General features: G+C 38.1%; 1 protein-coding gene across 1 annotated transcript in view; it reads right to left on the bottom strand.

Moving 5' to 3' along the window:
- AK5 (adenylate kinase 5) overlaps positions 1–24540 on the bottom strand; it is a gene marked incomplete at both ends in the record, with an annotated part of 92362 nt that overhangs the window by 11012 nt on the left and 56810 nt on the right. The window contains 4 exons of the mRNA XM_080624271.1: positions 1051–1167; positions 2170–2333; positions 12178–12222; positions 13302–13344. Coding sequence (XP_080480397.1) covers positions 1051–1167; positions 2170–2333; positions 12178–12222; positions 13302–13344 — 369 coding nt within the window. The remainder of the gene's footprint in view (positions 1–1050; positions 1168–2169; positions 2334–12177; positions 12223–13301; positions 13345–24540) is intronic.

Raw genomic sequence — 24540 nt, 5'->3', positions numbered from 1 at the left:
CCAGGACACTCCAATCTCTTAAATCCTGCTTTATAGCATACACCAGTGTTCACAGGACATGACATGTATGCTTGCCAGAAAATAGTCCCTCCTTCTACACAAAATGAAAGAAATCTCCAACGTCTTTTTAATAGTGCATGACATTTTAGTAAAGGAACTAATAGATCGACATTTCTGTGAATGGTGTCTATAAAAAATTCTATTATGCATTATTTTGTACAGCTTCTGATGCCTATGTCTTGCTAGGCTTTTGTGGTAATCAACTAACCAAAGCAGCTAAAGGTTCAGGGAGAGACCAGATGATTCATGAAAGTTTTATTACCTTTTAAACTTGAATGGGAAGTTTGTGGAGTGTAATCTGAATATATACTTAACTATTTCCTCTAGCTAACCAACAGTTTTCTCCTAAACCCTGGCAAATTCATTCATAGGGCTTATAGAGAGTATTTTCTGCAGATTGAGAAATGTACAGCTGAGACTTCTCAGTAGGTCTTAGCACATACTGAGGAAATCGATAACTCTCTGAACTGCCATGCACTCACTTGCAAAACGCTCTTTTTATGGCTATGCCACCTCTTACTCATCACAAACATAAAAGCTGTGTTTTGCTGTTTCACAGTGGTAGCACACTGTAGAAGAGCCGGCTCAATGGTAATAGGTACTGACTGAAGTTATGTGCTTTCATGAACCTGCCTCAAATAGTGCTTGATGAGATTTTCACAATAAGTACAGCAGCCATCCACTAGAATTATACAAATGATTCTAAAAATGGTGCTTTCCACTAAATGTGAATTGTTCCTGGTTATATTAAATTTGGGTAAAATCAGCTTTTACTTCTGCTGGTATTACAGAGTCTGCGTAGGTGAGGGCAAAAGCTGGAGTTGCTATATTGACGGGGTGCCCAAGTTCCAGCGATCAGGAGCACAATGCTGTTGGATTGGCTGTTTACATGTCCCCATTGCAATCAGCTAAAGATGGGGACCCAAGCAGCATCAGAAATACAGTTGTATCTTAATAGGAGTTATAACACCATTGCAATTACATGATTACCTTGCTCTCAAACTCTTCTGCTTCTTTGAGCTCTTGGGGATACCCATCAATCAGAAAACCTTTTGTGTCCCCTAACTTGGAAATCATGGCTTCCTTTAGTAGCTTTAGGACAATACCCTGCATTGAAAAGAAAGGGAGAAACTTGATTAATAATAAGAAAGATTGATAAGTTGTTCGTTACACTGACTTTAGCCCTAGGCCCTTGAGAACCGCCTTGTTTTGCTAAGAGCAGGTCCTGTAAATGCAGGTGTTTTTCTTGTCCTGCAGGCAGCAGGGCATCCATTTTTTATTCTCTCAGGTCCAGCTGTGCTACATAGGTCTAGTGTTGCAAACCATCCAAGAGTTCCCAAAGTGTCCTCTAGATAACTGGGAATATTTCATAGATTCAAAATTAGTATCTGTGAAACTCTGGAGTACTGCTGCAGCATTTTCCAATCTGATTGCATTTGATATGTCATTGATATAATTACACTACATGGAAAGTGATAAGAGACCCCATCTAACCAAACACACTTGAAGAGCAAAGCAATCACTATCAAGACTCAGCACAGCTTTTAGTTTCCCCCAAGCAGCACTTCCCAGTATCTTTCATTAACAAACACATTCTATGATCTAACTGCACTTGCTGAAGACCCACCAAGAGTTAGGGTTGTGGACCTGCCACGTAAAAGTCAAGTCCAGCTGGGAACAACACACTCTGTCTTTATAGTGACCATTAAACTGCAGTTCAGCTACTCTGGGATGTCAGCCAGCTCTGCAGGGAACTGCTGCAGGTATTGTAAATTAGAATAGCTGCCAGGAGGACCAGCTCTGAATCTGAAATGGGAAGCTACAAAATTGGCATCAAGTTTCTGTTTCCTGTACTTATTCTTACATTTTGCAATGCATAGTGCAGCATGTGTCTCACTGTATTTCATGACTAATTTGTTGCCTCTCTGAGTCTCAAATGCAAAGAAATACTGGCAGAGAAAGGAGAAAGATGTGCCACAGATCTGCCAATGAGGAAACTTCTCTCTCAAGATGCAGGTTAATGTTACTTAAATCATCAGCTCTAGTCTCTCATTTCCACCCTTTTAGACAATCCTAACCATCAGGACCCCAAATAAAACTGTTGCTTACTCCAGGCACAGGTTCACCACATTCCATGATGTATTTGATCAGTTTACTTCTCTCTGACAATGATGATAACTCATTTTGGAGAAGGTCACCAGTGGACAGGTGAGTAAATCCATATTTCTTGGCTAATTGTTCGCATTGGCTACCTTTGCCAGAGCCAGGCCCACCTTTGTGAGGGAAAAATATATAGAATTAGAAAAGATTTCTAACTTCTCAAACTATAGTAACCAAGAAAATGGGAGGAAAATGATGAGACTGTCCATTTCACAATTTACTTTGTTTTAAAGACACTCTATACAGTAGAACAAGTGATACGCTTCTCTTCTGATACACAATACTGCTGGCTGAAAATGCACACTGAAGTTGAAAGAGTTAACAACAGTGTGAAATCTCTTGCAGAAAAGAACCTGTTCATAAAACACCATTACCATGTTAAGGGACAACATAAACCAGACTGCCACTGGGGAAGGGTATTTAACTCAGTATATGTTCAGCTTGATAGCTGCAACAAATATAAGCAAACTAACATCCACTGCATCCTTGGGAGAGAAATATTTTGCCCCCATTTGTGGAATGGAAAGGTATAGGCAAAGAGATGGTGAAACCTGTCTCTGTTATGTGGGATACTGCACACATAGGTGTACATTAACTAAACCCTTTTTTTATTACCCTGAACATAAGAGTAAAATTTCACAGTGCTTGTGCTCTTTCCCTTGGAAAGCTTTCACATCCTGGCATGTCTGCAGGTAACTGAGAGCCAGATACCGAAGCTTCTCAATGCTGACGAAGGCTCGGTCATGCCCTCCCTGCAGCTGCGGTACTGGCTTGCTCTTCGAGCATGCTGAAGGGGAAGCGCAAGAATAAAACACCTGGCAACAAAGGGCACATGGAGACCTTGTTACCACCTGCTTCACTACATCCACAGCTGTAAAAAACAACTGAAATCACCTCTGAGCCAAGCCTGGAGCCAGACACCAGGAGGGGTGCAGGGAGTTTCAGCTCAGGTGAAGCTGCTCAAATGATTTTTCCGCAGGCTGAAGGGAAGGTATCTGCAGCAGGCCCTGCCCCTAGCCACTGGGGGTCTGTGGGAGACAGGGACGGTGGGAAGGGCAGGGGCTCAGGTGAATGCTGCAAGTGTCAGAAATGAAACCTGAGCCCTCCCTCTTCCATTTGACAGGAGAGAGAACATCACCTTGAGAGATCCAAAACTGTCCTTTTTCTGGGGCTGTCTCAAGGACTCTGGACATTGCTTTGCTCTGCAGGTGCTGCCAGTGCCCTGTCCCACGTCCTCAATGGAGGTGCCTGCTTTTCCTTCCTCACCCTGAAGGCCAACCATGTGGAACACCAACTGCCTATTCAGCTGCTTGCTGTGTGGCAGCAACCAACCTGGCTGGAAAAATGGGCAGCCCATGGAAATGGCTGGAAGCTACTTCTTGGGGATGGTGTAGCCGTGATCTCGAGAGTCACTGCTGGAGCTGAGGTAAGCACATTGTGAGAGTTGAATTGCGTGGGGGAGCCGAGGTGCCATGTTGTTGCTGGGGGTGAAGGAGACCAGGAAAGCAGTTTCCTTTGTGACAATATCAGGATTTCGGGAGAAATTTCAAGGTGTGTAGCAGTGTTTTTACAGTCTTTGATGGATCTTTCCAGAAGATCTACTGCTGTAGGTGGTAATTATACCCTTGCAGGGAGACAGTGCTCAGAAGTAGAGGCAGGGCCAAGATAAAGAAAACAACCTATTTCAATCATGCTTTTTAAGCAGGTGACTTCTATTTATCAACTGTTTGGACTTGCAAATATGACTTCACTCTATTATGTGGATGTATGATGCTAGAAAATGTGTGATTTTCCTTTTTGTTTATTTTTGCATGAGAAATACAGGAATAACATTCATAATCGAGTGAATTTGGCACCATCTCCTCCTGACTTGAGCTTTCTTCTGATTTTTGCATACAATTTAAGAAATAATTTCTCTGAGCATATAATTTTCAGAGAAGTTACAATACTGTAGCTGAGAATAAAAACTGGGCCATAAGGAGGTAGCATCAAAAGAACATTTTTGGTATACTGTAACCTGGAGTCTTTTACTTCAGCTTCACAAAGACAATTATCAGCCCATGGTGTGAGAATCACACTTGCGCTACAATTTTAGCTGGAAATACATTTGTCACAGTCTCATTTTCTTGCCAATGTGGGTTGCATGTTGTTTTTCTGTTGCTTTAATAAGGCAAACATTCTTCTTTTGTAAAAGCACTCACTGAAAGAAAACAAGGAATAAATAAGCGTGGCTACAGAGAAATAGATGCAGAGAAATTATAGACAAATAACCTGTAACGTGTAGTCACAATTTTTTTCTAGTCTGTTTTGGTTTCTTACATTAGTAAGTTTGTGTGTGTATGTGCTTGTTTGCACATTGTCTCCCGGTCTTGAATACATTAGCAGTGCAGTAATTGCATCCTATTTATTTGGTGTATATACACAGTATTAGACAAAAAAAACCAAACCCAGCTATAAAGATTACTTTATTCTGTTTCTTATGTAACTGTTTCTCTTCTGAATGTGGAGCCAAACAGAAATTTCATGTCTCTTCATGTACTAAATAGACTAGATCTCTTTTTAGATATAACAATTCAAGGACAATTTTGTGTTGATTAACAGGTAAATATTAAGGTAAATATTGATGTGTTTCTATAATGACCTATATCTGTTAGTATTTTGAAAGAGAATGCTGTGAGACTGACATACATACAGCGCATGCGTATGGCATACACCATAATGAGAATTACTGTGCCTCCAAAACATTAATTAAAAACAACCATGTTTACTTCTTTTACAGAAGAGTTCCAACAAAGCTGAGATTAAAATGCTTAGCTCCTTAAAGACAAAAACACATAATTAAATTACAGTTATATGCTGAAAATGGTAATTTTTATGGCCACTGCTATTAATTTAGTCCCATTTGATGAGCAGCAAAGCATCCTACTGCTTGACAAATGTGTATGACCCACTTTACAAAATCTTGTGCTTTCTTATCAGTGAATGAGACGACAGTTCTTGCTTGGCCTGATATGAGAAAAGCCTGAATGCCCCCAGGAAATTCAGCATTGAGGACCAAACACATACTCAGTGTTTACACCAATCACAGAATCCCGAGGGTTGAAAGGGACCTCAAAAGATCATCTGGTCCAACCCCCCTGCAAGAGCAGGGTAACCTAGAGTACATCACACAGGAACTTGTCCAGCTGGGCCTTGAATATCTCCAACGTAGGAGACTCCACAACCCCCCTGGGCAACCTGTTCCAGTGCTCTGTCACTCTCACAGTAAAGAAGCTTTTCCTGATGTTCACATGGAACCTCTTATGCTCCAGTTTACACCCGTTACCCCTTGTCCTATCACTGGACATCACTGAGAAAAACCTAGCTCCATCATCCTGACACTCACCCTTTACATATTTGTAAACATTGATGAGGTCACCCCTCAGTCTCCTCCAAGCTAAAGAGACCCAGCTCCCTCAGCCTCTCCTTATAAGGGAGATGTTCCACTCCCTTAATCAATGCTAACTTACATGCCTGAAGTTAAACTATTAGTTAATGTCTTGTCTCCTTCTGAAGACTATTATTTAATGTGACTGAAAAAGAGCTATTTAGGTGGGAAAGAATGTGAAAGTGCGTTTTTTTTTTTTTTTTTTTTTTGTTACTGATTAGATAATCCCTTCCTGCTCAAAGTATGTACTTAGAGGGCTCCTACAAACTCAGCTTCAATAGCAAATTAGCCATGCAGTCATGAGGGATACTATCAATTTGTAGTGTTGCAAAAATTGTATTTTGCTCTTTTAGAGGGTCTCCTTATTAACTATGTAATTTTTCTAAAAAGAATAAGAAAAAAATAATAATTTACTTGAAGAAAGTTTATAAGGAACAACAGCTGCATAGAAAATATAACAAAAGCTAGCACAAAGATATTTTCAGTTAAAAAGGCTCCACTGCGACTTGCTATGCTGTTTTTCAAACAGAAAAAAACTTGAGGCATTGAAAAAGGTAGTGACGTTTTCCCAGTGGCTCAATTGTTAGGAGGAGGAAAATACATCCCCACTTTTGCTGCGAAGGCGTAAGATTCTTTGAGAACATTGTCATTTTTTCTGCATGCTGTCATCTTTTACTCTGCCTATGCATATTTTTTGGGGAAAAAAAGATTGTGTTAACAGCCTGATTCATGGTAACTTGCTATTCAGATTAATCATGTTGCCTTCTAACTTTCATATATGACATGAAGACAGAGTTAAAGCCTAGAAAATGGCCAGAGGAATTACAAGTGTTCTGTGACTTGTAGGAGAATGTAAAACTGCCAGCAGTTCTTCAGTGTTAGCACGCTTTTGTATTAGGCTAGTATTACTAAGCACAGACCATATTGCTTAAAAATTAATTCCTTAACTTAATAAAAATAAGAAGTGCAAATTAAGAAATTGAGCACATTTTATCAGTCAGTGAGATTGTTCTCGGAAACTGAATCCTTTTTGTATCCCTTTGTGCTTCCGGATACAAACAGTAAGCAAGTATCTGGAACCAGGGTACTAGACAGAGCACAGAAATTAAATGTGGTTCTGTACATTGCTTTTCTGTAGACAAGGCTGGATTAAAAGATTTACATGCTCCCTTAATGCAGTTTTCCCTTCCATTACATTGATTCAGCTGCCTGTGAAACTGTGTGAGGGAATCGTCTGGTAAATAACTTTCTGGCAGCACTGCTGACTTAAGTGGTTACCTTTCCCTGTTTAATTATTGACTGTAGAAATGCTTCATAGAGAGCACCTCAAGAGGAGAAGAAGAGTGATCTCCATGGGTAGGAAGAAATGACAACCACCCAAGCAGCACTTCTGAATGTTTAATTGCCTGCCTTAGATCAGTGAAAGATCTTGGTTTAAGAAATGGAGACTCTTACACTTGCTCTCCCTCATGCCCCAATCTCCCCCAGACCATGACAGATGCAAGCCTAGGCATGTGATTCAAATGTACCAGTCTGGCCTGCAAGCACACCATCACAAGCAGATGCATTAATGATGCTAGAGGGACAGCAACAGATGAATTAGTGATGCCGGGCCTGCTGCTGTGAGTGAGCAAGGTCAGGAACAAGCAGTATGAACAGTTCATGAACCAGCTTTTCTGCCAGAAATATTAATAAAGCAGAAGTGTCATACAGACAGACTGGGATGTCTCTACTTGAAACTTGCCAAGTATTACAAGCTTATCATATACCAAAATACCATGAACATTTACATAAAAAGCCAGCAGCAGGATTTACAAGAGAATCCCACCATTCATTTTAAAATGTTTCCAATTCTAGACCTTATTTTCATAATGATTATCATCCCTGTATCATGGAAAAGTGCTTGCAGGGGAAACCTAGCTGCATAGTTGGCTGGAGCCTCAGAACTGAAATCAAAATAACCCCAGTCAAGTTATCCTTTATATTCAAACTATGATTTTGGAGGACTTGATCAGTTTGGCAATTCTAACAATGCTACTTGGATTATTTATACAAATAAAAATAAGCCTTAGCTTCAGAATATGGCATTTGGAGGCTTCTCAATAGCACCTCCTCTGCTGTTCATGTATGATTCTGGTCTGAGTGAAACCATATATGAATGATGCTATTATTTAAAAATAACAACAACAAAAAAAAGCCCTCGGCATTTATTTTTCTTATTTCTGAAACATGATTTTAATCAGAAAACGAACTTAGCGTATGTTGGCAGAGTGATGTGATGTCCTGGAACACCACTGAGTTTTCCTCATTTTCTTGAAGGAAACATGGTGTTTATTTCATGGCAAGGCAGAAAAAGCAGTCTTCATTAACTTTTGCTGCTATAGTTTGGACTGACTGAGTTTTTAGATATCAGCACTGCTCATCCTGTGCCTATCTGATTTTAGAAGGAGCTGTAACACAGGAGTTGTACTGTAATTAGGCTGGAAGGGACCTTTCCTGGTAAAATGCCCTACTCAAAACAGGGCTAAATTCCAAGTTAGATCAAGTCATTCAAGGTCTGACATATCTTAGACAAATAAAGAGTTTTACAGTTTGTGATCTTTGGGGTGTTTTTTGTGGTTTGTTCAGTTTGGTTTAGTTTTTTTTTTTTGGGGGGGGGGGGAGTGTGGGGGTTGGATTGTTTTTGTTTTTGTATGCACAAGAAGCTAGTGGCTGCAGCTGATAATGTTTTACCTGTAAGTGTAGGTGGAGGTAACATTTTTCGAGTGTCAGCTAAAAGGCTGGTCTTACTTACATTGAGTTTAAACCATTTGGTTCATCAGCAAGAACAAAGATTCTGCAGAGGAAATTAGTTACACTGACTGAGTTTTAAACACCATGTTTAAGAGTAAGTGAGGAGCTTGTCCCTGGTCCAAAGTGCAGAAAGATTCCTGAAAATTTTCTGCTTCACTTTCAGCCTCCACCAAATCCTTATGTGGTTGGCTTGAAATACTCCTGTAGAGGATAGGGAGAGGTAGTGCTTCCAGTAATTTTGTTAGTTATGACAATTTTCTGGATGTGATATACAGTATCGCATTAGTTAAGAATGATGAAATCATATATTGTTCATTGTGGTTAAGGTTTTACGTTTCGTGTTGCTCTGATGAAAAAGGTTTTTTTGGTTGGTGGTTTTCTTGTTTTATTATTGTTAGTTTTGTGTCTTTTCTTTCTTTTGTGACTGCCAGTAATTACATAAGTTTGGAATATTAGCACATCCCACAAATTTCTTTTCTCCTATTTATTTTTTCTCATGAATTTTACTTTTCAGGCCCAATTTAAATTGCTTTTGCCTCTTTTATTACTGTGCTGTTATTTTCCATATTTTTGAGTTGCTGATTCTATGTCTTTGCTTTGCTGTCTGGATAAAACATTGACATTGTTGCTTAATTAATCCAAGTTGGCTGTTCTTCCAATTCCTACATTAGCTCTGACGTAAAACTTTGCTAATTAATAATAATTTTAATGATAATTTTTTTCTCTTTCCCTTTTTGGACAATTTTCAAGAGAAATCAATGGGGGAAGGACATTGTCTGCTTTTCCCTCCCCCCCCCTTTTGTCTTATAAACAGTATCTCAGTTTGTCAGCTCTGGCAGATGGTGTGTGCATTTCAATTAGTCTGTAAACTACTTGGAATGCACATCTTTAGAGCTCTAGTTTTAAAACAACTTCATAAGCATCTTAGTATTTCCTCATGAATACATCTATGTAATGAGTAAACACTCCTAATAACGCCCAAGAGAGTTTTTTCCCATTCAAGTATCTACAGCAGCATGCTTCAACTCATCTTCTTTGCTGTCTTTCTAGTCAAGGTATAGCGGGCTGAACATGGCTAGTGCTGTCCAGTGCAATGGAGTACTGAGCTGCTGAGAATTTGTAGTGCCTTTTCTTTCTCCCTTGCTCCCCTCATGTATGACAATTTTGCTCTTTTCTTTTGAGACTTCTTCAAAGTTTTCTTTTGTCCCTGTACAGTTCACAGAGATCAGGCTTCAGCTCGACTGACATGTAAGAAAGACAACCTTACTGCTCAGACATATAGAATTCAGTTGCCTTCTGTGTATTATATTAAACCTGGAGAGCATTGTACATGTGCATGTAATTCGGGCAGACTGACCTGCCTGAAAAGGCCACAAGAGCTTGTGGCCACTCCAACCTAGCACCAGCAAGAAATCTGTCTCTGGGAAATACCATTTATCCTCACTGCCTAGATGGAGTTAAATCAAGATTTTTCAGTCAAATGAACAACCACAAAGATCTCATGATGGTCAAAAAAAATCCAGGATAAAAATACACCCTTACTCTTCAGATCAGACTTCACGAAGCTTTTTCAGGGGTGGGAGGATGGGGGTGGGGATGGGAGTATTTTGGGAAAAAGTATAAATCATTCTGCATAATTTGTGGAAAAGTAACCCGTCACACTGTTCATCATAACGTTTTCAACAAACAAAACTTAGAATTTTGATTAAGCACCATTTTCCTCTGTTCCTAGAAAGCATTTACTAGAAAGTCTGAGGCGGATTTAAGAGCAGGAATAAATAGAGGGAAAAGTATATTTTCCAGTTTTACCTGGAAGATGGCTAGCATATGGCCTATAAAAAAATTAGAAATAAAAACTAAACCCCACTCTTTGAGAATGAAAAAGCAGTCCAGAGATAAATGAAAAATAGCCTTACCATGGACAATTTCAGAGGCAAAAGTTCTTGAGTGTCTTCACTTTTTTTTTTAATCTGTGTTTGTACAAACCCAAGCATAATTCTCCAATAAGATATGTGAGGCAGAGAGAATGAGAATTTGACACTGCAGTGAACAGCAGGAAGATGTACTTCAGTAAGCATGGAATTTGAGTTTGCTTAAGGGCTGAAAATTGTATTATGCATCTTTCTCTTAAGAGAAGTCTCCAACAAGCTCTTCAGGAATCTAATTTTACTTTTGCAAATACATCGGTTTTCAAGAAATTAAGTCAACTTGCATTTGGTGTAATATAGGGTAAGGTGAAAGTGGAACACATGAATGTGCTATCTCTTCACAGAATCCTTTAGGTTGCAAGGAACCTCTTGTGATCATCTAGTCCAAATACTCTGTTATATCGGGGTCAGATAGAGCAAGTTGTTCAGGACTGTGGCCAGGTGGGTTTAAGACATCTCTAGGGATGGAGACTCAACAGTCCCTCAGGGCAACCTGCTCCAGTGTTTGACCACCCTCACCATAAAAAACTGTTTTCTTGTGTTCACATGGAATTTCATGTATTTTAAGTAGCCCCCATTTTTTCTTCTCTTGTAACTGGGCACTACTGAGAAGATTCTGACTCCCTTATCTTCTCTCCTATCAGGTATTTATACATATAGGTAAGATCCCTTGGAGCCTTCTTTTCTCCAGGCTGAAAAATCCCAGCACTATCACACTCTTCTCATCTGAAAGATGCTCCTTTCCCTCAGATGTCTTTGTGGTCCTGCACCAGACTTGCTCCAGTAAGTCGTTATCTTTCTTGTACTGGGGAGCCCAGAATGGACACGTACTCCAGATGCAGCCTTGCCAGTGCTGAACAAGGATCACCTGTCTCAATCTGCTGATATTGGAATGCTTTTTTGATACCTGTTGAATTCTGAATGAAACTTCCATTCATTTATGACTATTTTCAGATGTCTTTTTTTTTTTTTTTTCCCCTTAGGAAAAAGAATGCACAATGTGACTTACTTTTATGTAAAATTACCCATGTTTAGGCATCTCTCCTTAAACAGCTTCCTTGTAAAACAGTTCTGAAAAACTCTGCTTGATACAAAAGCAATTACTCTTTCCAAGTAATTACTAGTAAGCTTTAAGCTGAAACTTGTAAATACTCTGGTTATAATTTGTTTTAAAAGGCTCTTCAAAATTTCTGCTAATTACATAATCTCATTTATAGATCGGCGTTAATGTAGTGCTTTTTCTCTGTGGACTTCCAGGAAGCAATATAAACCTTGAACCTGCAAAGCATCAGTGCATGCTAAGTATCATGCATGGTGATGAGTCCATTGACTGTTTAACAGCATGTTGAGCACTTGCAGAATTGAAACCTATATTTAAAACAGTTGTTTCACAAATGAAGAGGTGAAAAGACCTGATCTCTCTTTTTTTTTTTTTTTTTCCCCTTCACCTAACCCTCACAATTGTGAGTTATAAATCCAATCTAGTAATGTTTTTACTAATGCTGGTGAGGCAGCTTTGCTGCTACACAACACTAATGTAAGAACTATAAGGTCATTTTGAGTATGTTCACACTTCAGCAGCCAACCTGCTCTGAGCTTTACACAACTGTTGTTAGCATGGTCAGACCCAGGGTAATAACATGATATTAAATCCTAACTCCCTTTCAAAAGACTAATCCACCACTGAAGTGTAAATACTCTTAGCCAAACTATTCTGCCAAACTTTAAAACAAATTATATACTTATACTTGAAGCTAAATAACATGGGGATTTTCAAATGTAGCAGTTGAAATAAGGAATCCTACTTACCAACAACAAAAATTATGTTCGATTTCCTCAGGTCTTCTGAAAAGTCTAGAATGAAAAAAAAATTCTTTAGTTGGCAAGAGCTACTGATTTTTAATTAGATACTTTCCATACACACTGAATTGCGTAACACTCAAGGTGATCTGATTTTACCAGAGTTAATTTTTGTTATAACGCTCTACATTCCAAAAGGAGCTATTATCCCCAAGCCTATTTATCTCCCAGTTTCATAGTTCTCACTGCAGATATGATAAAAATATTGTACCTGAAAATCAGACCCTGCACATGCGCAGTTTCCTTAAAGGAGAGAAGCTGATGCATCTTGATGTAATAACCTGTCTCCTGAGCCATTGAGATTTTTCTCTGTTATTACATTATAATTGCTACAGAAGTTTGTCCACATCCCGTTCAGATTTTTTATTTGGTGCACTATATCTGAGATGCAGTCTTAAAACTCCCTTGAGCCTCAAATTCAGTCAAATAACAATAATCTTAACTGAAATCTAAGTATTACTCTCATTTGATCACCCAAACTACTGTATGTGCTACAGCTTCACCTTTTACTGAAATTGTGGTTTTTAAAAAATCAGTTCCTTCCAGTCTGAGTCCCAGTCATTAGCCTGATTATACCAGTAGAGATCTGGCACCATCTGAGCTTGCTGGGATTTTATTGTCTTTGACTTGATCCCTTACAAGACACATTAATTTGCCACATACAACTTTGTTTTTTATAATTTTTATAATGTGGTGTGTACATCTCTTATTACATAATACCATTATCCATAAAAGGTTTTGATTGATCATTTTATTCCTTTCAGACTCTTAGCATCTCATACTTTCCAACAAGCTTTTAATAAGTTCCAATTTCTGAAAACACCTATGATCTGATGTGATTAACAGTAATATTTTTTAATAACTTTGGATCCACTGGCCTAAAGAGTGTAGAAATGTCTTTTACAAGATTTAATTTGCCTTCAAAGAGAATTTATATGATAAAATCCTTTGAGACCTAACTTTCACAATATAAATACCTGAATTCACTTTATCTTGTAAGTAACTATTTAAATACTAGGTGAAATCAGAGGTTTCAGAATCAAATGTCAAGTGGCATTGAATAAGAAACTCACCTCCTGTGCTCTCATAACCGGCCAAACTTGACTGATCCTCCTCCTGTTAATTAACAATTGACAAATTGAAATGGACATTCTGCATAATTTGCATTTCTTCTTTATCTGCTTATCTATATAGCTTAATATCTTCTCCATAATTTAACCTCTCAGTTTTAACCTATGTTGAGATATGGTTAACAATGTCACTGTTGGTACGGTTTCAGTCAGTAGTACATGAGCACAGAGAACCCAAGCTAACTTGAGATGTTTAACTGGCCCATGCTGTTTTTGCGGGGAATAGCTTTTTCAGTGCCCAACTGCACAATTCCAGCACACTATACAAGCAACCAGTGTGCATGCTGAATTGCTTCTGAAGTAAATACGGCACAATAAGCTGCTAGAAGTGAAAGGCAATACTCGAGTAAGTTCTAGAAGTGAACGACAATATAGAGATGAAATTAAGTCTTTGGTCTAAATCAACTTGAATGTGTTTACCCTCAGAATGCCACACAAGCTGCAAGCTGATGAACTAGAAAGAGGGATTACACCAGGGAAATGTAGAACTTGACTTTTTTTTTTTTTTTTTTTTATCCTGATGTTTGGCCACCTAGAATTATTTTGTCACGTACTATATAGTACAGCCAATGAGGAATTACAAATACTGGCCAGCAAGTGTCTGAGTGGAAATTCTTTGTTGTTCTTATAAATCAGAATTATATATACTCTGGACATAGTCAAGGCTCTAGAGTGTCAATATATTCACACTATCAGTGCTTTAATCTAGTCTATAAAATATCAATAATAGCATTGGCATTAACATCCTTGTATTACATCAACAAGTGCACAATATCTGCATGGAATACATTATGCTAGTGCTCCCAAAATAGCACAGGGTTATCAAGCTGTAGTTTCCTACACTTTTTCTTCAGTGTGCTGTCAGAAATAGCCACTGCTAGAAATTTGTATAGCTGCATGAACAGATAAAGTGAAATGAACAGCATGGTGAATAGAACGGGAGAACTGCTGGCCACTGTCATTTGCAAGGCTCTGGCACTATCCTTGCTGGTTTCTCCTTGTGTTCCCATTATCACCCAAACATAAGTACTCTTCATTAGGCTGAAGTATCATTACATTGGTTACACAGAACATTTTCGTTTTTTGAATCACAGTAATTCTCAGCCTATTACACTGCAGCAGAACTGTCATCTTTAAATATTAAAAAAAGGGGAGGGGGGAGAGAGGGCAGAATTGAAAAAGCAGCTGGATCCACTAAGTTTGCAGGAGAGTATTTCAGGGGAAAAAAAAACCCCAACACTTTCAGATGAGAAATTAATCTTTTTCCTACAATTCAAGTGACAGTATTATCCCTACCATTTTCTTTGATGTAATAATACACTAAAATATTTGACCCTGCAAAGAATATGTTACATATAAAAGCCCTGGGTTTAGATTCAGGCACTTATCATGCCTTTGAAGGTTTACAGATCAAAATCATTGTAGGCACAAAGTTCAGAGTAAAGTTTCTTTAAAAATGAAGATCACAGTCCTAAGTTTATAGTCAAGTGAAAGAGGCATTATTACTTTCAAGTATTGCTCTTTGTTCTCCCTTGTAATAGCAGAATAAAACTGCCTCTCTAACCCTGGTGGGCTGTAGGTAATAATAAAGGTCAGTTTAAGTCAGGAACAGCTCTAAGTTTTTAGAGCTGAAATATCTAAAACTAGAGACAGAACTGAAGCTAAATAGTGCTAATATACTGTGCTAAATACTAATATACAGTGCTAAATACTGCTTTTTTTTTTGACCAACCACATCTGCTTTAACAGAACAACAGGTTAACTGACCAACAAGCCATGTTCACATAAGGAACAAGTGCTATGAAAAGCCATTTAAGTGAATTCTAATTACAACTCAAAAGCAGTAAGTGTGAAAGTGACATTGATCAGAACCCAGAACATCAAAATAATGACTTCTGTTTCTGTCTGTAACTGCTCACTTTGTAGGTGCAGAAATAGTTTTCAAAAGAATTGCATTTTTGTTCTCAGCTTCCCACCCATCCCCACCCCCCACCCCCTGAAGGACATCTGTTTCATAATTCTGTAAGATAACTGGGTGCAGAACTTGATGTAAGTGGGACCATCACCTCTTGTGAACTTCCCTGGCTAAAAATAAAACTCCCTGTATTTCAAAAAATAAGTTATTCCATAAAGACAGTTTCTCAGACAGAACTGAACAGCACCCAGCAGAGGTGTAAAGAGGACCTGAAAGCCTGGTCTCTAGGAGAGACGTAAGAAAAGTCAGGAGTGACAAATTAGAACAGTTTGGCTACAATTAATTTGGCTTTGATGGCAAGCCATTCCTACACGTTTTGCTATTCTATGCTTAAACTAACTTAGAACCATATCCTTTCACCCCTTTCCTCCCAGTTTCCTCAAAAGTACACCAGTTTTTCTGCTGATCTAGGTGAGAAGCTAGATCCGCTGTTTGGTTTGCAATCCCTTGTAGAGAGCAGCAGAGACTGTCCTCCTGGTTAATGCCAGTCTCCTCTTACTTACATTTCACAATACCTATTTCTTGTTGTGTCTTTCTAGCAAGTGGGTCTCTAAACTATGAATGGCTTAACCTATATCAGCCTGAAAGCACTGTGCTGCCTGTTTACCAAAGTGCTTTGGAAAATAACTGCTGGATTTAGCAAGTGATCACATAAGGAACAAATTCCCACATAAGGAACAAATCCCACCAATTTCTAGATTCCTAATAGTATTACACACCACATTGTCATGAGGAATACGGTGATTTAGCAGCAGAACAGTCTCTGTGTTCTTGGTATAGCTGTTTCCATTTAGTTGAAAACAAGGTGAGGAAGACTATAATCTCGCACGTAATGAGCTCTGAAGAATAGTGGGTAGTCTGTAATTTCAGATGCCTTTAAGCCAGGTTATAACTATAATTATTATCTGTAAACATATCAATTAGAGGGGTATAGCTGTGTGACTGCTTAAACACTATCAATAGTAAAGTCATTGTTAAATAGATGTTTTCTACCTATAAAGAATCTCTCATACGATATTTTCCTTCAGAGTTGGAAAATGCAGGCTTCCGACGGTATTCTAACCTTTTGTCATTTAGCTCATTAATAATAAATTTCTGACTAGTAGTACGTACTTCATATTAGTGAGTTTAAGTTACTGCCTGTCTTTGCTGGGTGTGACGTAACTTCCATAATCACAAAATATGGCAGCAAGTCACGGCAAATAATAAGGAAATGATACAGATTTCTCCAGGTCTTTGAGTATTGCTACTAATGAATTAGGACCTTTAAGTCATATTGCTTTCAAGAAAGCAATAATTTATTTTTTTTTTTCCTAATGATAGGACATTTTCTTCATTAGGATTTAGCATTTGTAAATGTTTGTTACCTAACGGAATGAGAAAGCTTTTCTGTTACACATTAATAACCTCTGCTCCAGCCCTTGGTGGTTTTTTTCCTATTTTTGTAACATGGAATAAAAAGTCCTCTCTTATCACCTTTTAGTTGCTTGAATGCCTCTCAAAAAATAGTGGTGAAAAGTGCCTGATATATTTTATTCAGATTTCTATCAGATATGACAAGAGTTTCTCCCAGAAATTTACTGAAGAGGATAAACAATCATGGATTAAGGAGCAAAGAGGCAGTACAGCAAGACTGAATTTAAAATACATCTTTGTTGCCTAAGCTTATACTTAATTTTCAAGATTGAATTAGAGAATGTAAACATTCAAAGGAATATGTTAGGCACAAATTACTTCAGCAAATAAAAATTACATGTTTCTCTGCCTAAAAATTTTTGTTGAGAGTTGAACTGAATGCATAAGCATAAAAAAAAGTCAAGCCAGCAGCACAGACAAATGTAAGTTTAAGACTGACATAATGTATACAGCAAGAACGATGTAGTTTAATCATGGTGATCATCAGCATCCCTGTGGGAATGCAGGTATCTAACCACCAACTTCTCAGCACACTGTAATTATAGAATTCTCCCTTTGCTGTTGTCAGGTATGCAGAACACTTATGCTTCTCCAGCATTTTATTTCTCCAAAGAACACTCAAGTTCCACATATAACTTCCCTGTAGTTTCTTCGGGAGTAGAGGCAAGGGCATGATTTCCATTCTAGCAAAGATATTAGGTCAGACTTGACCATGTAAACACAGTTGTATGTGGAAACAGAACTAGGTTTAGGACTTACATTTCCACCTTCTCCTCTTTAGCCTGTAGAATATTTACTTTGAAATCTTTGTGCTAGCAAAGTAATATTTAATGAGATTTCAAATGTTTACAGATTATGCTTCTACATCTAGTAGCCATAAAATCAACTTTAGCTCTCAATGACATAAACTCTTTCACTGATTGAGACTAGTTTACGAAATCAGAAAGCGATACAAGATGCCTGAGCGCCATCTGGATATACAATTTGTCTGCTCCAGCACAGTCCAGTCTGCCACAATCTGTGCAGTTTTAGAGTTTGACATGCATTTGCAATTGCATTTATTAGGTATTCACCTAATCACAGAGGATGGTATTTCAGATTAGATGTATGCAGCCTCTATTTATAAAAATAAAGTTATCACTGAGTAGTGTCCTTAAACATATTACAAAACATAAAGACCCTGAACAAGCTTTAGCTAGTCAAAGCTAAGCATTGAAAGAACTGGGGCTAGTCAAAGCTCAGCAGTGTAATCTGTCTCCTAAATTCCTGTAAGCACGAATGTTTTGTTTTTATGAGATATGCTATGTTAGCTGCAGATTTTATGTATGGGCACTGGTCCCTGGGAATGGGGTTTATGAGCCATACAGTTGTTTGCCATTAAATTTGATTTATGATTCAAATCAGTTTTTGAGGCTGGGCTGCTCTATGCAAATATGAGTTAAAAGTATGTCTCTGGAAAGGATGGGTGGCTGTGCTCTGATCTCCTCTAGTCCAGAACTGATGAATATGTCTAAATGAGAAAGGGTACAGTATGAATACATTCAGACTTCAAAGCTTTTATTTCCCTGCAAGGTGTATTTTCTTATACTGCTCAGCAGAATGGAGTTATTTATGTCAAAAGGGCTAATAGTAATTAAGATAAGAGAACAGTGCTAAGTTACTTGAGGTGATTTTTGTTTGTTTGGAGGGCATACCACTAGAAAGTGCAAAAAAGCCTAGTGTTCGTTATAGCATCTTCAAGATGCTGACAGATTATTAGATTGTTACCTTTCATTTGTGGTTTTCTAGCAAAGACAAGAATCTCTATGCCATTATTCTTTTAAAATAAGCCTTATTATCAGTTCTAAAGATATAACAGATCTCTACCTATATGGAGGTAGAAATTAACTTGATTTTAACGCTTGTCAAAAGCTAAGTTTTAATTACCTGGCTTTTAAAGATATGAAAGATTCATTTTCTGATTTTTCATTCATTTCAATTTGGTCTTTGATAGCATAAAGAATAATAGAATAATTATCAGGTTTTTAGAGGGGGGAAAAAAATCACAGTCAGTTTGCTATAGTGTGTGGGGGTGGGTATTTAACTTCTGTAGTCTGGTTTTGGGTTGCTGTTTGCTTTTTTTGTTTTGTTTTGGGGGTTTTTTTTGTTTTGTTTTGTTGGGTTTGTTTTGTTTTGTTTTTCACAAAAAATACATATGATTATTAAGCATGCAAATGAAAGCAAAATTTCTTTGATTTCATACTGGTTTCCAGACAGTGGCAAACTGAGTAAGGTTTCAAAGAAATTAACTTTGAACGGCAAAACTTACCAACCAAGGTATGCAATAAGAACACCACTCCCAGCAGAGTAGCAGCATGCTGCATGATCAGAGCAGCGTAAGAGTGTTCTGGTAAACCAAATACTTCATCTTGGGTTCAAAAGGCTGAATTTAAAGGGATAACGTTGATCTAACTTGAAGAAAAATTGGGGCTTGAGATTTAAATAGCTTTGTGTTTTGAAGAAACTTGAGAGACTTGACACCCATATTAATCTGTGCATAGTTATTATCTATTGCTCATTTTAAAGTACTTGTCACATACTGTGTTCAGTTGATCTGTGCCTACAAATTTTATTTTTCAGTAGATCTGTCCCTACAGATTCTTCCCAGAATTTATCACTACTTTTCTTTTAGCATTATTTGTTTCGCAAATCACCATCACTCCTTAAATGATTCTTGTCTATGTGGAGTATTATTGTTCCCTCCCAGGGGCTTTTTGATACATGCTGCCACTGCAGCAGATAAGCGCAGCAGGGTACCATCCAGTGCATTTGATCCACAAACTCGGTGCTGCTGAGCTCCTTTTCTTAGACGATCCTAAAGAATGGATCTCTCAAATCACCATTAGCACTGTGTATGCAGAGTCTCTCTGACCTCTCAGGGCAGGGTTCTCTGCCCTGAACTGTTACATTGCCTTCTGAGAGCTGGAATTCAGTGGTTTGGATTTATTTTCTTTTTTTGGCTTATTTGTGGTTTTTTGTTTGTTTTGTTTTTACCTTTAGATGAAAAAGGGTTTTCTGCAGGCCAGTCTCAATTCAATTTACAAAAAGAAAGAAGAAAAACATCTTGGCACAGAGAAGGACAAGGATAGAGTGTTGCAAAAATAAGACCAGCGTGTGGTCTCAGATCCTGTAATTTGCTGCTATCAAGATGAAAATTGACAGCTGTGCTCAAATTTTACCTCTCAAAGACCTTCTCTGCTTAATGTTTGACCAAACATATTCTAGGCTTACTGAAACACCTATTTATGTTTTATTCGATAGTTTTATAACTTTCCATAAGGAACTTCCATGGTATTTATAAAGAACTTCTCTGTTAAGAAGGAATTTAACTATGGGACTAAACAGTCCACTGATCTGAGATGCACTACTGTGAAGGAATTCTAAAACTAGGCCACTCCTTACGACTGGAATTTAAGCCCAATTTGACTAAAATTGACTGCAAAATCACGGGATACATAAGGAGTAAGAGAACATCAAGCAGGAAACATATGGCTTTCTAAAAATACATAAAGGTTTATTTTTTCCATTTTTTTTTTTTTTTATTTCCCAAAGAGTTTCCAATGTAGCCAGAGAAGCCACACTTCTGCTTCAATACAACACGCATAAGTTTAAAGAGCAGTTTTCTATCTCATATAGTAAAGTAGCATCCTTGCAATCACTGCAGTTTAATATGTAAAAGTAAAAATCTATGGTATGTACTTTTACAGGGATTAAGAAATATAAATACATTTTACAAAAAGCTGTTTCTTCAGCACTTTAAAATACAGGATTTTTTTGTTACAAACAACTTAAAGGAAGGGCTTTGGTAACTGTTTAAGGGATGTTGGGCTATGTGAACAGAACCTGTCCACAGCCCTGAGTAAGGTGTCTAAATCTAGGAGGTGGAGGGATTTAAAATACATGCTTGCATTTACCAGCTTTTGATGCAATTTGAAGCGTTCTGATGTGGATCCTATTTACATCAATTGTGTGGGATGCTTGATACTCCCCAAAGAACTCTGCAGGTTCCCTGGGCTGTAAAGGTAGACATGTAAAATGCAGACCCCCAATTTAGCTGTAACAGTATATTTTGTGCATGAAAGGATAAAGCCTCAGTTTGTCAGCAAAGGGGGAACCTGGTGTGAGGGAAGGAGGTACACTGTCCTACTGCTATTGCCTAGACATAGGAGGGTAACACACTGTAAACTCTAACACTTTTGTTCTACAGACACCTTCTGCTGCCCATCACAGGTGCAGGCAGCAACTTTTGGTCCAAAATCTGAGGGGAAATGGGCAATACCAAGACTTCAACTAACCTTGGCAGTTTAGTCATCACTAATATACACATCACCAGAAAGTAAATCCAAATTATGTCTGTGAATGGAGGAGCAAACAACTGTTGCTGACATTCCAAATTAAAAAATGCAGATTGAGTCTACAGCAATTTTTCTTCCCCATTTCACCACAGTTTGCATGGGGGAAAATAGAGTGCTAGGCTTTCTTTTGCATGCCTTTACTACAGTGTACAATGGTGATTTTGTAAGAGAAAAATAATTCTTCAAGCTTACAAAATGATATAGACGCATCAAATCACACTTGGCTTAAGCTTATTAAGGGAGCACTTTGTAACAGGCAAACTGTAGTACTTTGTTTCTAGAACTGTTGTTTTTTTTTTTTTTTTTAAGCATTTAATAGGATAGTTTCCATGACAACTTGAACTGAACAGATTGTTCACTGACTTCAGTACATTTCTCTTAAACATCTTTTCTCTGTAGGTAGGCCTGCCTCTCCAGCTCTTTCATCTCTTTGGGCGCTTATTCATTATCTCCTTTTGCAGATATCCTTAAACTAGATTGGACTCCACCTTTCTGTGCTCTTTAACAAGAAAAAGTGTTGAGGGATCAGAGTTTCACGATCATTTTCTGAGTTTCCTAGAGTACGTTTTCTTTTCTATCATGTACTCCTGTTTTAATCTCTTTCCCTGTAGTACCAGAATGTGTTATTCAAACTGATACTGCTGCCTATCAGGGAAAGAGAAATGGACACTGCAGAAATGTGCAGCATTAAAAGCCAAAATGGCTTCTGGATACTCCTGGTCATTTTACTAAGAACTGTAATGACTTAGGCTGCACACATATATGAATAAAACTGCTGTTATACCGTAAGTTCTTTATGTTTTTATGTAAAGAGAAAGCATGTGATTAATACAGTACATTCTAGATCTGACCCCTTAAATATATTAATCCATTTCAAAGCTTTAGAAGTTGCAATGAAAATTTACTCTTGGAGATGTGCAGTTTGTTCTTTGTCATATTGTAATGATAGAATCATAGAATAGGTAGGGTTGGAAGAGACCTTAAAGATCGTCTGGTTCCAACCCCCCTACTACAGGCAGGGACACCTTATACTTATAGAGAAGGCTGAGTGCAGACCTCATAGCAGCCTTCCAGTATCTGAAGGGGGCCTACAAGGATGCTGGAGAGGGACTCTTCACTAGGGATTGTAGTGACAGGACAAGGGGTAATGGATTAAAACTTAAACAGAGGAAGTTTAGATTGGATATAAGGAAGAAGTTCTTTACTGTGAGGGTGATGAGGCACCGGAATGGGTTGCCCAGGGAGGTTGTGAATGCTCCATCCCTGGCGGTGTTCAAGGCCAGGCTGGACAGAGCCTTGGGTAACATGGTTTAATGGGAAGTGTCCCTGCCCATGGCAGAGGGGTTGGAACTAGATGATCTTAAGGTCCTTTCCAACCCTAACTATTCTATGATTCTATAATTCTAAATCATGTCACCCAAAGCCCTATCCAACCCACACAGCCTTGAACACTTCCAGGGGTGGGGTAGCCACAGTTCCAGTGCCTCACAACGCTCACAGTAAAGAACTTCTTCCTAATATCTAATCTAAATCTACCCTCTTTTAGTTTAAAGCCATTACCACTTGCAATGCCAACCCCTGGATTACTTTGTCTGAAGAGTTAAAAAAAATTATTTGGATTGAATCTTTGATGAAAATTGAGTCAAAACATTGAAAACTGACATGAAACATAATAAATGGAGGAAAATGGCCTTTGGATTAATCCACAGAGCTTTAACTAAATGAGCCTTTCAATTTGTGGTTGCCCATCAGTTTTAGGAATATTTGTGTTTTGCTTCTTCATTGAAAAGGGCTTTCAGGGCCTTTTCATTATCTCTCTTCAATATTTAAGTTTAAAGCTATGATAATCAGTCAGGCCAGAAATGTTGTTATAATCTTGGTAGAAATGGAGTCTGTTTTTCATCAGTTCACTCAAAGCTTTCCTCCTGCTTCCCTAAAGCCTGGATTTGTATGTGCTCTGGGTGGGAAATGACAGCAAGCAGTAAGAAGAATTGTCACTACATGGCAACAACTTTTAATCAAGAGCTTGTTTCCTCTTTTTAGAATGAGAGTAACTCTCTTTGAGGGGTTTTTTTTCCTCCACTACTTTTTGGTTTTGCTTGTTGCTTTTCAAGTGAGCTGTCACATTTTCTAATTATAAAACATTCTGCACTTGCAGCAAAGATTGGGTAATGCAATTTTCTTAATTCAATAGACTGCTTGTCACTGCTGAGCAGAAAACCTTTTGTTATCTTTCAGTATTTTTCACATCTATTTTTCCTAGGTCTTTGACGTACTTGGGAAGGGTGAGTGGGGGAAAAGAATCATGAAATAGTTTGAGTTGGAAGGGACCTTCAAAGGTCATCTAATCCCACATCCCCACAATGAGCAGAACATCTTGAACTAGATCAGGTTGCCCAATACTATATCCAGCCTGGATGTCTCCAGGGATGGCACATCTACCACCTCTCTGGGCACCCTGTGCCAGTGTTTTATCACCCTCATTGTAAAAATCTTCTTTTCCACATCCAGCCTGAATCTCCCCTCTTTTAGTTTGAAACCATTACCAGCAATCTCTCTTTTGCATATGCCATTGCATTTACCTAATGCAGTCTTGACACTGGAAGGACATGGAAATGCCTCAGTTATGACCTGGTAACTCACTTTGAGGCACAAAAATGTGTTTCAGTGTTTTGTAGACATGACATATTCCCCTTTTCCCCAATATTAAAAGAAGCTAAATATATTTCTAAGGTTTTTACTTGAAGTATACCTGATTTTCATGTTTTCCAAATTTTAAATTACTAATTCTAAAAGCACTTGTTTAGGAGAAGATTCACTCTACAATCACCCTCTAATTAGTCTAAGTATTCCTCAGACTAGTTAAAGTTGTCTTGATGAAAACCTTGTATTCACAAGAAAATAACTCGATGCTCTTTTCTTCTGGAACTCTAATAGGATTTACTGATGCCAATTTTTCAATACTCCCTGAATGCACTTTGGCCTGAATGCACTTGAAATAAGCCAAATGGTGTGCTTCTAATTAAAAATCCAACTGTTAAAGATAAAACTTGTCTGATCTCTGGAAACAAGTGGCATTTTATTCACTGCCGCTCTGGCAAAGTTAGGAAATTGAATGGCAGGTATAAATGAACCAAGTGACCAGTGTGTCACACTTGAGAGGATTCCAGCAGCGAAAGAATCCTTATTAAACCAGATACTAGTCAAAACAATGAGTTCTGCAAATTGAAAATATTCTATAAAGCTCATTAGAAGCTATGCTGTTGCACCCAAAAATGAGTGGCCTAAAATATATTCCTGATGCCTTAATATGGGTGAGAATACCTGAACATGGTTTACTGTGCTTTTATGTTTTTCAATCAAGTTGTGAATAGCGTAATCATTACCCCAGAAGAAG

This window comes from Psittacula echo (genome assembly GCF_963264785.1).
Source record: "Psittacula echo genome assembly, chromosome: 7".
Classification (NCBI taxonomy): Eukaryota; Metazoa; Chordata; class Aves; order Psittaciformes; family Psittacidae; genus Psittacula; species Psittacula echo.
This window is presented reverse-complemented; position numbering and strand designations above follow the sequence as displayed.